This window comes from Alligator mississippiensis, chromosome 3 (assembly GCF_030867095.1).
Source record: "Alligator mississippiensis isolate rAllMis1 chromosome 3, rAllMis1, whole genome shotgun sequence".
In the NCBI taxonomy this organism is placed as follows: Eukaryota; Metazoa; Chordata; order Crocodylia; family Alligatoridae; genus Alligator; species Alligator mississippiensis.
Window position 1 is genome coordinate 285,067,730 of NC_081826.1, and position 14,281 is coordinate 285,082,010.

The 14,281-nt window shown below is 42.1% G+C and overlaps 1 protein-coding gene across 16 annotated transcripts in view; it reads left to right on the plus strand.

Annotated features, from left to right (window-relative positions):
* Positions 1–14,281, plus strand: part of TCF4 (transcription factor 4) — a 351,863-nt gene that overhangs the window by 169,078 nt on the left and 168,504 nt on the right. For all 16 annotated transcript variants that reach the window (XM_014593968.3, XM_014593970.3, XM_019495923.2 and 13 more), the window contains one exon: positions 1,314–1,378. In XM_014593968.3, the coding sequence (XP_014449454.1) occupies positions 1,314–1,378 (65 nt within the window). The remainder of the gene's footprint in view (positions 1–1,313; positions 1,379–14,281) is intronic.

Sequence of the window (14,281 nt, forward strand, 5' to 3'; positions counted from 1 at the left end):
TATAAGTTTTGTTTGCGCATTAGATATGTTGTTATGATGGCATGATATTCCCCAAATAAAGTAACATTTTTCTAAGAAATAGTGTAAGAAAATGTTTGCAAAAATGTGATTTAAATAGAGATACTTGTTAAATGATTCTCTTTAAGTTGGTAACGTACTATTGCACTGTGTGGTGGTATACCATAGGTTTGACTGTGAAGCGATCTGGGCCTTAGACATGGATACTCAGGTGTCGTCGGCACTGATAGGAGTTTCATGTATAGATCAAGTATAACATATGGCCTGTTAAAAATCGGAGTATGTGGCATTTTATATGCTCCTAGCCATAATAAGTGGTTTTTTTGCTATGCTTCTGCTTGTTTTTTTTCTGATAATTGTCCTACCATTCCCTTGTGAATACCTTCACTCTTTATGCCAGTATATTTTGTACCATCCTTCCTGATTGTTCTTTGTTTCAGGAGCATTTGGTGTACTGCTACCCAGCCCTGACTTAGTGCTTTGCAACAACCTCCTCTTTGCCAGCTGATGTTTTTCAAGACTACTCCTCCATATATATAAAGAACCTTGCCTTTACTAAAAAAATATCATGAGTCTAACCATCAGGCTCTTGGATCTGTGTCTTTCAATAACTACAGGGCGAAAACTAGGTACTTCAAGTTGGCATAGAGTCTTGGCAGTCGTTGGACCTCGGTTCAAGTCCCAGACTGCTGGTGCAGTAGGAATTGTGGTCGAGAATGGCAAATTTCCAACCAAATTTCTCTTTCCCAGGTGTAAATTCCATCATCATGTTGATCATGAGGGACTTTACACTTGGGAAGGAGAGTGAAAAGCAGAGTCCTGAACAGTTTCTTTACTGAGTTCACCATCTGGAGAGCCCATGATTGATTAGCTCTGCCCTCACCAGTGAGTGTCAGTGTAATCAATGGGAATTACTATGCTGGGGTCACAGTACAGGTAGTCAGCCTGCCGTGTAAATAAAAATAAAATCAAGAGAGTGAGAGATGGAAAAAATAAATAGGGAGGAAGAGAAGTCTACTTGCCTATTTGGAAAAATGGTGAAAGCCCTTTAGATTACAGTTTTAGGAAGTGTGTGGAGCAGTATAGCTAAGAATAGGAAGTTTATTTCCACATTATCATACCCAGAATGAAGAAATCTTAATCCTTTTCTGTTGCCTACTTACACAACACAGTCAGCAGTGCCTGTTTTACATATGTAAACACCAGTATGGAAATGTAAATGAATGTCATATGAAATGCCTGGAGAGGCTGCATACTTCTTTTTTAACTGTTAAACCTCTATTTTTTGTTAACAGGTAAAACAGAAAGGGGTTCATATTCATCATATGGAAGAGACTCAAATTTACAGGGTTGCCACCAGGTAAGTGAAAATCTATGCAGTGGAAAGACTGTGATAAATACCCTGATAAATTACATTTGTTTTGTGAAGTTCATTATGCATCATGGAGCTTGTTTCCATAATGCAAAGAAGTTTTTGAAAATAGGCATTTTTTAAAACTCCTCTACGGATGTTGTAATACAGATATTCTAACTGAGATACAGATAATGTCTACTGTAAGTATTTAGGTCAATCTAATAGTTCTGTTATCAAAGCCATTGTAAACTATACATTACTGTCCTTTGCAGCAATGTCTATACTACTTTAACATAACAGTTGCTACTTAATGGCACAACTTAAGAAATTGTAAAAGTGGAAACACACCACGGAGCATGTGTCAAGCCCTCGTTTTGGATGGCTACTGCAATAAATTTGTAGTTTTCATAGAGTCTGTATGATGTTGTGTGAAAACAGGGTTGTATTGAGGGATAAAAATGTCTGTGAAAATATGATTTGTTGTCCCTTTTTGTTTCTGAATTGTTTTTGGCTGGAAGTCAAGGCCAGCAGGCTAACAGCAAAGCCGTCTCAAGGGAAGCATGCGTGAGCTAGAAAAATAAGAGTAGTTTAATTAAATAATAAAATGCCAGTGTAATACAAAGGTATAGCATGTGTGTGTTTGTGCCTCTGTGCACTCTGCATTTGCATACTTTTAACTCTCCAGAGAAAGTCTGAGTCTAAAAATACTATCAATAGCCAAAAGTCTAAGCTTTGTTTCAAGACAATTGATTTTTAAAAAAGATGCTTTCCTTTTAATTTCAGTAGCAATATTAATAATATGTTTAAATTCATTTTGTTTTTTGAACACTGTTAGGCTTCCTTTCCTTTTTATAAGTGCACTACATTTTTTTTTTTTACTTTGCAAAAAACTATTGAAAGAATTTAATAACCTTTTTAATATTCAGAGCTTTATACTGTTTAATTCTGCCAGAAAAAAAAATGCATATTATTTCTCTAATAGAAAGGGGAATACTTTCTCCCTTCATCCCCTTCATATGGCCATGCTTTTTAATAATGTTTTAATAATAAGCAGGGGGAGGAGGGGGATCTATTTTGATTTAAAGAAAAAACATTTTTAATTTAGCATAGGAAAATGTAAACAGTTCAAGTAATTAAACAGAACTTTGCCTTCAAAGTGCACACAATCACTAATAATATATCATTGAAAGCTGGTATTATGTTCCTTTCCCTGCATCTGTTTGCTTTTTCAAGTTTTGCCTCTCCGGCTGATTCAGATATGCCATTATTTTCCATCCAGTTCTGCCGCTGAAGATTTGTTAGGATGAGAAAAAGCACGGCCAGGTCAGGAAGAGAGTAGTGCGCATGTCGGAGCGCAGTTCATCCAAGTTTATTTGGAAAGAATTCTACAGGAAATAAATGTACAGCCATTCCAATGCAGGAGAAACATCTTTGGAATGTGAGCGCAAATGTTCGCAATAGATAGCTTGGGCAAGGAGCCTCTCAGTGCTGTGTCTCTAGTGTAAAGCTTTCAATTCCTGTAGAAGCTCTGTTCCCGTGTATCTAATTTCTGAGGGTCACGGCAGAGGTCATTAGAGTTTTGGGGAGAAGGTGGTTGACAGCATACTTCCTTTTTGCAGATGGTGATGGAACAGGCTATTTTCAGTGAGGCCCCTTTTGTTAGCCAATGAGAAAAGTCATGCTTACCCCTGCATCCTTTCTTACTAATAGGAATTGGCATGCTTCCTTACAGACATCAAGATTTTCCTCTGCTGACTAAGGGGCCCCTTTACTTGTGAAATCATCATTCGTGTCGTTTGAGTTTTGGGGCACTTTTTGTATGAAGTAACGAATACTGGGCTTGAACTGGAAAGGCAGAACTGGGGAATACTCCCGCTTCCCCCCCATTGTTTAAAGCAAAACTATAAATATTTATTATTATATGAAGTAGGAAAAATCCCTGAATCCTTCTGGTATATGTTCCACCAAATTCCAGGCATGAATTTAAGCATATGTTACACACACAACCTCCAAATGCATGTGATTTTATGGATGCCTTAAATGACTTTGAAATAAACTATAACAACAGTGAATTTTTTCACAATAGTCAGAAGAACACACAAACACAGTGAAATTTTGAGTCAGGCTTGTATCTCTGTCTTTATCTGTCTTGAAATAACTATGTTAGTGCTTTCAGGTTCTGGTTAAATATATTCCTTTTTCTTTTATACACCCTACATGTTCTTACTTAAGCTTGGTCTGTTGATCCTGTTGTCCTCCATTACTGCACTCATTTACTGTTCACCTGCTCAGACTTTCTTCTCATATAGTCTCATCACTTGGTATGACAGCCTTCTTCCTTGCAGCTTCTAGACTTTTGAGCTAAGTACAGACAGTCAAAAAGCCCAACGCTGAATTGATTCAGTCTTTGCAGGTTAATCTAAAATGCAGAGATTAAACTGAGAAACAACTGGACAAACATTCACTTCTGATTCAGGAAGTGCAGCCACATGCCTGCAGTGGCTCAAGCCAGAAGCCAGGGGCACTAGAGCATGGCTCTCTGGCGCACAGCCAGCATGGGCTTCCTCTTCTTGCTGCCCCACCAAGGTCTCTGGGATTTGCAGTCCAATCACAGCAGAAGTACCCTGCAGGTTTGCTCATCACCTCCTCTTCCTGCTTCCAGCTGTCTCTGGGATTTCTAGTCCACAGTTGGAGTCAGCAGTAAATTTTTAGCCGGGCGAGGCAGGGCAGCTCTGTACTCAGGGGAAGGGAAGTTTAACTCCCTTCCCTCGTCCCAGACCCCAGCCAGGTTTTGCCTTGTGGGGGCAGTCCCTGCCTCCCCCCCACCCTTTCACTGCTGGAGCAGACAGCACAGCCCAGCCCAGGGCTGGAAAGCATGCTGGGATGCCTGGGGGGCTGTGATTGAACTTGAACCAGCAAGGGGTCTGGGATAGACACTGCATAAACTGGTTTGACCCAAATCATTTAAGTCTGATACTACATTCAACCGGGCTTATCTTAAACCAGTTTCTCCCATTTTGTTACTGGTTTATGTGCACTGAATTTCTGTTCTGTTACAGGTTTAAATCAGTTTATGATGACTTAAACCAGTTTATGTGTAACTTCTGTCCCTAGCCCTGACTACAGCAAAAGCTGTAGTCCCCCAGGAATGGGGGATGCCAGTTAATCAAATATGCTGGTTAATCAAATGTTCACTGTCTGGTGCACTCCCTGGCATCAGTGTGCTGGGGGACAGGGAGGGGGGCCCCAGTCAAGCTGCTTTGCCCCATGCAGGCAACTTTGCTCTGGGCTGCAGGTCGAAGAAATGAAGGAGAAGAACTCAGCTCGCGGCAGCAAAACTAGAAGTGGGACTTCCAGTTTCGCTTTTGCTTCATCCCTCAGATGCCGGTTAATGGAGCTTTCCGGTTGATAAAGTGCCAGATAACACAGCTTTTCCTGTAACTTTTTATATACCAGTAATTCCAAATCTCATCTGAAAACATACTCTGGCTCTTTTGGTGATGGTTTTTAATTTTTCTTTCATTTTTATTGAATACTTTTCAGTACCTACCAGTCATTCAGACATTGTTTTGGTGCCCACAAAGACCCTATCAAAACAAGTTGTATTATGTATAAGACTTGCATGAATTCTTAATGCACTGTATGAAACGTTGTGCTGAATTTTCTAGATGCATGTAGGTGATTTAAGGATGACTGGTCATAGAGCTGTCTTATTTTGAATCTGTTGGCAAAAGGTCAGTCTTAGAAACTAAGTGTTCCAGGGGGAGATTCAGGAGACACACTGGCACAAGCAGGTATGATTATTATTGCTACTTGTAGAAAGCCCGACTGGGATTGATATTTCACCATTCTGGATACTGTGCACACACATATTGTGGATACTGTGTCAGTCCTTTCCCTAGAAGAGCTTATGAATTAAATGGGCAATGCATGGGAAAAGGGAGATATCATTAACTCTAATTTATAACTGAGGCTCTGAGGCCCAGAGAGCAGTCCAAATCACACAGGGAATCTGTTGAACTAGAAACTTAACTAACGTCTCCGGGGATCTATTTTCATGCCTTACTCCAAGACCTCCATCCTTTCTTGGATTGTCAATGGTTTTAGCAAATTCTATGAATCAGCCATTCAGCAAGCAACTGAAATTCTTACAGGATAATTGCAGTATCACTGTAATAGGTGGAATGATTACCTGGGAGAAAACGGCATCATGATTTCCCCTTTTTCATGTGAAAAAGCCTTATGGCAGCAGCTAGATTGGGATTCATAGACCGGAGAGACTGGCCATTGATTAATAATTTATCTTCTAGCCCAAAGAGAAGATAAAACCTTAGAGTGCCTCTTGAATTAATTCCATTGGTAAGGTATTTATTTAGAACAGGTCTGTCCAAATTACAAACTGCAGGGGACTGCACACTTCACTCCCCAGTGAGGGCCACATATCATATTGGTCCTGTGCCCGTTCAGGCACCCCTTTTGCTGATGCACTGCATGCCCATATGAGCACCACCCGCCAGACTGCTGCACCACATGGACACTGCCCACCCACTGCTACACCGTGTACCTGGACAGCCCTGGACTCAACCTCCCTCCCCACCCTGTGCCCTCCCACACACCACACTGTCCCATCCCCTGGAGTTGGAGCAGGAAGCTGCAGCTGGAGGAGGAAGGGGAAGGCCCTGGTTGCTGTTGCAGCCAAAGTGATAAGAGGAGCAGTGGCCAAGTAGGAGCCTGGCAGCCACAACTCAGACCCCTCTCAGGCTGCATGAAGTGTGTGGGCCACCAGTTGGATAGCCAGGGTTTTGAGGACAGCTAAAATTATGAATCATGGCCAGAATGTCAACGTTCCCCCCACCCGCCCCCCCAAAAAAAAATTTACTAAGACCCTGAACTCTTCTGTAGTATTTGATCATGTGGAAGTAAAAAAGTTATGACTGATTAGAGAGGGCAAATTGAGTATTTTATTGGGTACCAGAAAGTGTTCAGACTCCTCTCTCTGATACCCCTGTTCATTAGGGCTATGCGAAATTTCACAGGGTGTTTTGTTTCAATGCTGTTTCAACTTTTTCAAGCTCAAAACAGTGAAATTGAAATGAAATAAAAGGTTTTGAAACAGCCTTGAAATGAAACAAAGGCACTTGAAATGTTTTAAAAGCTTTGAAATGTTTTGAGTTTCGAAGCTGGGCTTGCTTGCAGGGAAACAGAAAGTAAGAAAAGGGAAGGGGAGAAGAGGGGAAGGCCTGCTCTCATACTGACTGTGTAGCTGGCCAGCAACTGTGATCCTTCCCTGAGGTCCCTTCCAATCCCAGTGCTCTGGGGGAGGGACAGAAAAACAGCTGCGCCTTAACACACACACAGAGTCACATGTCACAAGTTTTACTTGTCAGCAGCTTGAGGTGCAGTTTCCCTGAGTCCCCTGCACCCACCTCCTTGAAACTTGGCAGACTTCCTGGCCTCAGAAGAGACTACCATTCCTGCAAGTTTCATCCAAATCAGGCCAGAAACGACAACATTATAGGCAGTTTCATGATTCCCCTTTATAGCTTATGGGCGAAATGTCAAAACGGCGTCAAAACAGTGAAACAGTTTCGACGAAACGAAACAGAACAGTGCTTTCGAAATTAAACAAAACTCAAAACGGCAAAACACAAGTCAGAATGAAATGGTGCTGTTTTGCAGATCATTGAAAGAAAGTTGATTGAAGGTGTGGTGTTTGCTTTACTTTGTTTTTTGCTTTCTGAGTGGGGTTACCAAATAAAGTCTTTAAGAATCATGGGACCAGCAGTTTGGCTTAAATGGAATCAAATGGGTGTGAATATCAGTTTGCCATACATGTTGATGATTGTAACTTAATCCTTCAGGCAATGCCCTGGAAATGGAAAGAGGGAAAGAAAAATGGATTGCTAGAAGTTGTGACCTGCCTCTTGTTTCATCTGCTTTCCCTCAGAGTATTTTCACTCATTAAAAAAATTATTTGAATTCAACAACTATGGGGAAAACATTGCAAAACATTACAAAATACAAGGTGACTTTCGATTGAGGAGTACATTCCTGCCTGTGCTGCCAATAATAAAGGTTCATGGGAGGTGATAAGGAGAGTAAGTAAAGTAGATCAGCATTGACTAGATAGGAAGAAATAGAAATACCATCTACAGGGAGATGCAGTCATCAGGCTCCCTGTCCAGTACGGGGACTGTTGTTTAATCCTGGGTCTAGGCCATTATAAGTAGCCCTCCAGACAGTAGAACAATTAGGATTTAGTTATATACAAGGCTTGAGGAATTGGAACCCCCCCAAAATGACATCCCAGAAAGGGTATAATGGGTTTCTGGCTTATGTTTTTGCTACCTGATTATATGTAGACAGCACTTCCTGGAAAAAAGACTACTGTATACCAGGTCAAGCCTTGGAGGCAAGAGTACAGGCAGTTCAGGATATACTAAAGCTTGGGTTTATCAAGGAATTTTGAACAACTAGTATAATCTCATATTCCTTTTTCCTGAGCCTGAGAAGACAGTTCAGATTTTGTTGATTCCTGAAAGGTAAATTGCTACCTCCAGATGTCATGCATTGTTCTGTGTAGACATATTCCTGGACCAATTAAGGAAACTTGAAAATCTAATGATATTGGACTTGCTACCTATTAATCTTGCTTTAGACAAAACTTTTTCTACCTCATCAGTAACGAAAAGTTTACCTTTTCCTTTTCTCAGCCTACACACAGCAGTGAAAGACATATTCTACCTTACATCAGCCCATTTAACTCTAAGGCCTCTGGCCTATGCTCTAAATGAAGACCTAATAAAACTTTCACTGCCCACAGTGGGAGCAGGTAAAACCCCATATTGGGAACCATTTAATTCCATTATAAGTGAACAGTCATCAAAGACTGTTCATAGACATAGAGCAATCATGCAGAGTTGCAATGAAGACATATTTGAATACACTGAGAGAAATCTTGTCCCCACTGAGTGCCACAATTCCTATTATCTTCAGTGGAGCAAGGATCTCACCTATTGTCTTCATGTTTTACAACATAGCATTGCTCCCAACAATGGAGATTTTAATTATCTTGGTGTCTGAGGACCAAGAGAAATGATAGATTTTTCAGGATTTTTTAAGACAAGTTTTTATTGACCAAAAATACTTGACATACTCTTTGCTAGACTTTGTGTACTCCTTTATATGTACTCTTTTCTGGACTTTGACATTGCGATGCATACTCTGCACAGTGTAGAACAGTACACTTGGTCCCTCACCCGAATAGCTAATGGTCAGAGGCACAAGGGCCTTATGTATTGCAACACATAATATTGCCACACCAAACTTTTTGGTGCCTAGCCCTGGAAGCAGAATTTACATATCCCAATTAGGTACCTAGAGATGGGATTCATAACAGCCAGTGAGCTGATTGAGCAGGGGATACCAAACCAGGCCAGTAGGGAATACTGAAGAGAGGAATGTGGCTGAAATTATAGTTGTGGTGTGTGAGAGGTGGCTATAGTGGACCCTGTTGGAAAAATGGCTGTCATTGAATTCAGTGGACTGGACTCAATGGCCCAGGCAGTCCCTTTCAGTCTGTTTTACTAAATGCATACATAATGTTGAGAGCAGGGACCAAAAAATCTGACATCCTCTTCCCAGTGCAATGCTCTCGTCAGGAACCAGAGTCCCTCTTACTTCCCTCCTGCCCTGTTAAATTTATATTCCTTCCTATACCACTAGTGCAACTTGTGGTGGGGGAGAAGGGTACCAGCCCCAGTCCAAACTTAGGGATGCCAGAATGGTGCCCCCACCCCCATGAAGTCTGTGCCTCAGCAGCAGAAGCAGCTCCGTGGCATTGCTGTTACAGCAGCAGCTGGGTGCCCACGTCACGCTGCTCCTGTAGAAGAAAGAGCTGGGGTGCTCAGACCATGCTGCACCTGTGGCAGTAGTAGCTAGGGACTGTTTTTGAATCCTCATAGTAGGAAAGATTTCCCTTCCCACCACCCTTGGAAGCCCCTCGCTGCCAGCACTCAATGGCACTTCCACCATCCCCCACTCCAGGCGGCAGGGTGCAAACCCTGCTCCCTATGTCTCTGTTCCACATAGTGGCTTAGCTCTGACAGAAAGTATTATATGTGGTTCCCATCCAACCTAGATGAGAGCCTGGTGACTAGGAAACTCTCCTGGAAAGTGGGAGATGTAGGTTTGGTTATACAAAAACTATATAAAAGCTGGGTGTTGGCAGTAACACTGCCCAGGACACACTCCACATTTTTGTCTTGCACTGATCAGTGCTATTAAAACTACATCTTTTCCTTACAATGAGTTGGGCATGTACAGAGCATGCCTACCAAAGCTGTCCTCAAGGGACTTGGTGACAGATACCCAGGTTGTGAACCCCGGATGAGCGTAGGTGCTGAGCTGTTTGACTCAGCCAAGATGGAAATATAGACAGCGATAGCTCTTCAAGGCAAAACGATATCTGGCAAAAATATATTGGCTTTCTAGCATTTAAATGACTAGGTAGGGGGTTTATTTATCACTTATTTGGATGTAGGTGTTTACAGTCTACCTAAGTTGCACTTTGGGCATCTGAATGCTTTTGGAAAATAAACATACTTTACGATCCAAGTAAAAACAGTTGCAGATTTAAGAGAGTCCTATGACATGATTTAGGATATTGAATCAAATCTTACAAATGTATTATTTCATCAACAGTTCTTTTCACTTCCTTGTGATGACAACAAAATGGCTCCACAAAAAATGTAATCATGCTCTAGCAGTTAAAGACAGGGCCATGAATCAGGAGAGCTGGATCTTGTTTATAGCTGCTACCAATTTGCCGAGCGACCATAGAGAAATCACTTAATTACTTTAGGCAGAATTCAAATTGTCTCAGTATGTGCCTAAAATTAGTTGCTGGCCTGTTTAACTTTTGAGTGCCTGACCTTGAAGCGGGGATTTCAGAATGATCCAGTGAAGAATTTCTCCTCCCTCCAGTGTCAGTGGAGAGACTTTGGATATGCCTACAAGCGTTTATATATTTGGGTGTTGATACAAAGGGGAGTTGTATGTGCCTCCAAAGCTCAATTCAGAAAGCACAGAGATACTTAAAAGTAGCCAATGGACAAGGCCAAGGAAAAGGGATTGTCTGAAATTCTGACCCCTCCATGTGCAGCTGTATTCACTTCCAATTTACCACACCACTGGCACTTCTGAGGTATCTGTGTATTTCTGAAATTAGGTGACTCCCAGGATAGTGCTACCTATTTCTGATCCAAATCCTAGTGGTGAGCTTTTATCCAGGGAATAGAAGAATTGAGTTCTACCCCCTTCTCCTTATCCTGGGGGAACTTGGACTGACAGGTCTAATTTCCCAGAAGAGAGCTCTAATCTCCAAGCCATAAGACAGGATAGGTGAAGGTCTTCTTTCTGTCTCCAATTGAAGCTAGTACACTGGGCAGACAAAAGTCTTGACATCCAAAAGAAAGCAAGCAAAAAAAAGCTTTTTGCATTGTCTGCAATATTTTTGGTGCAGCATATCCAAATATTTACATCTAGATCAGTTCCTTGTAAAGTTGGGCTGTGTCTTTTGCAAAGATGCATAGAAGCCATTTTTAACATGTTTTAATTAAAAAAAAAAAAAAAAAGAGTTGGAGATTAGTTTCCTCCACTAGTCCTTTTGAAAAAGGAGGGACAAAAATATTGTCCTTATAGGTCTCTCCTTCTGATGCTCAAAAGCTGCTCGTTGAAGCTCATTGTACATCCCATCCACTTCCAAGGACTCAATCTGGTTCTCAAACTTAGGAGGTAGAGGGTTATATATTTACAATACAAACTGAAATGAAAAAAAACCTGTTCTCTTTTAACTCCCTTGTTACTAAAATGTAGTGAAAATTATTATAAAGTTTCCTTTGAGAAAAAAGGTTTTATAAATGGACCTGCAAAATGAACAGAAGTTACTTTTATTTCAGCTTTAGTGCAAATTAACATTATTAGAAACTTTTCAGTTCTATTAAGCCTTTTTTTTTTTTTTTAACTGAAAAGTAGACTATCTCAACTTTCTGTTCTGCTGAGACATTCCCATGTTCACAGAAATGATTGCATCAGTAGCAGTTTAGGCAGCAGCAGGAAGCCAGATTTGGAAGCAGCAAGCCATGAAGTCCTGAAAAGTGAAATACTCAGCTCTTTTATCGATGCCCTTTGCAGTCCCACTGTCCTAATGCACGGACCCATCCAAACAAACACACCAGAATAGAAAAAGCTGTAAGTGGGATACTCAACCAGTTTCCTTCTCAAGGCCAGTCAGCTCCATGTTCTGGATTTCAAGGCAGTTGATTTTCCACGGGGCATACTTATCCCTACAGCAACAAAACAAAACAAACGTGCAGACAACAAGCAGACCAATACACCACAACCTGCAGCCTTGCCTTAGACCCTGGGAGCACAACCAAGGCTCTGTGCATCCCTCTCAACACCACAGCATCCCCTGCATCCTGCTCCGGGAGCTTTTAACCCTCTTTGTGGATCCAGCCTCATTCACTCATCATCACTTACAGCTGGTGCTGAGCCTTCCAGCCAGGCAACCTATGAACTACTGCCTACCTGCAGTGCGGTTTCAGCCCTGTTGGCTGCGTCTCCTTACACAAACCGTGCTTCCCTCTGGCTTAACCCTGAGACTCCATAGCAGGACTTTCATCTGCCCTGGGAAGAGTGTATATCTACCCTGTGAATGGATACTTAAGATTCCACTTTCAAGTTTGTTCAATGTTTTCAAGAAGATTTTGTCATTCTTCCCCCACTCTCCAGTCTCCTGCTTCCTCCATATTGACTTCCCATTCCTTTTCTCATGTCTTCTTTCTACTTTCGGCTCTTCTTTGGGCCTCGTCTAACCTTTTTCTCTCCCTCCAAAGTCTCTCAAATCCCATTCCCCTTGTGAGAACAGATTCTCAAGTGTCCACGGCAGGCATGTCTGTGACCATGGAAGGATGTTACTATTTGGTGAGTGAATATGCGAATATCTGGTTTAGGTTTGTAGAAACACTGAATGTTTTTAGAGGTTTGCACAAAGTTGAGCCTTTGCCCAATTAGGAAGTACTTTGCTTCTTTTCCTCACAATCCTGATTTTGAATGCTTGTTGTACAGTACCACCGTGTTTGGGTTCCCCTCTCCCATTCCACCACTTCTCTTCCTTTCTCTCCATACTCTGTTCTCATCTATACTGTCCTCTTTTCCTGTTCCTATAGTCCTTTCTCATCTTCCTCTCCTTCCTTCTCCTCCTGAATAGAAATTTTTATCCTTCTTTTACCCATTAAAAAAAATTATGCATAACTTTTTGGCTTCTCCCAACCCAGATCTCTCCCTGAAAACATCTCCATGCAGACTCTTAGCCCCCCAGCTTGAACAGCTTAGACACATCATTAATGTCCTCCAAAACCTTTTGGAAAAGAATGACTGTCTCAAGGTAGCCATGGGGAACAAAACTGTCCTGACTTACAGGAAGCTCCCCCCCCAACCTCAAACAGCATCTCTCAAACAAGCTGCGTAACTCCCAGTCTCACCAAAACACCAGGCCTTGCAATGGACCCAAATGCCTTCTGTGTCCCAAAATCAATACAGACCACATGATCACTGGACCGAATAATATAGATTATCACATCAGAGATTCAGTCACTTGTAACTTTACCCATTTCATATACACCATCACGTGCTTACAGTGCACCTCTGCTGTCTACGTTGGACTGATGGGGTGATCCCGATGTGGAAGAATGAATGAACACTGATCTGACATCAACTGTAGAAAGGTGCACACACAGGTCTGCAGCCGAACACTTTACACTCCCTAGACAATGCATTGCTTACCTCGGGGATGCTGTTCTTAGAACTCTTTAAAAGCCAAGTTTAATGGGATCTTGCAGAACAAGAAATCAGACTAAAAAGAGACAGAAGAGGCAGGATCTGAAATAAGGGAGGCAGGCTGGGGGGAGGCTAGGAAGAAACAAAATCATTTAACTCTTCCAGGCTGAACAACTCCCACGTTTCCTCTTGGCTGGCCCTGGCCACCTCCTTCCCCTTCCCCTTCCCAAGAGTGCAGTTGTGCTGAGAGTTTTTTATCTTAGTGTATGTCTGCAATACACCTGTTTGCTTGTAGCTGAGGAGGAAAAAGAGGGATCACATAACATTTGGTATCTCTGACCGCTTACAAATGTAAAAAAAACCCCAAATCCCCCAAACCCAGTGATTTACTTTAAACTCCATGTGCCCCATGTCAAAAGCAGCTCATGCCCACAAGAGGCATTACATTAGTTGGACCCGGCCCACTCAACATCTGTATAAACTGGGCACTTTAGTGGGGCTTTTTTGGCACTTTTATCTAATAGCTGATTAAATCAGCTATTAGATAAAAGTGCCAAAAGGCCCTGCTGAAGAGCCTGATCTATACAGATGCTGCAGAGCCGGGTCAAACTAATGCACTGCTGCTTCTAGTAAGGTGTGTTTTTTGTTTTTTCTCACATTTGGCACCAGCCTCCAATATCCATACACTGTACCTCAATAGTTTCTCCTTTCCATGGGACTGACCCTCATCCTCATTAGCAATACAAGAGCGCCTGCTGCATAGTGTTGGGTTTGGGGAGACTGGCTTCTTCAAGGCTGATTATAAAGGAACAAGCTTCTAAAGGTAAAGGCTGTGTGTGGCAGCAGTTCTCAGCCAGGTCCCACGAGAACCTTCCAGGAGTGCCATGGTGCTGGCATCACTACTGCGCCCGGCAAGATAAAATTTCCCCACCCACCTCTGTATTTTAGGAGGTACGTCGGAGCTGAACCGAGAAGCAGTGGCTGCAGAAAGGTGCCTGCCTGCCTGACATTGTTCAGGCAGTTGTAGCGTTTCTGCTGCTGCTATTCACAGTTCGACTCTTGCATATC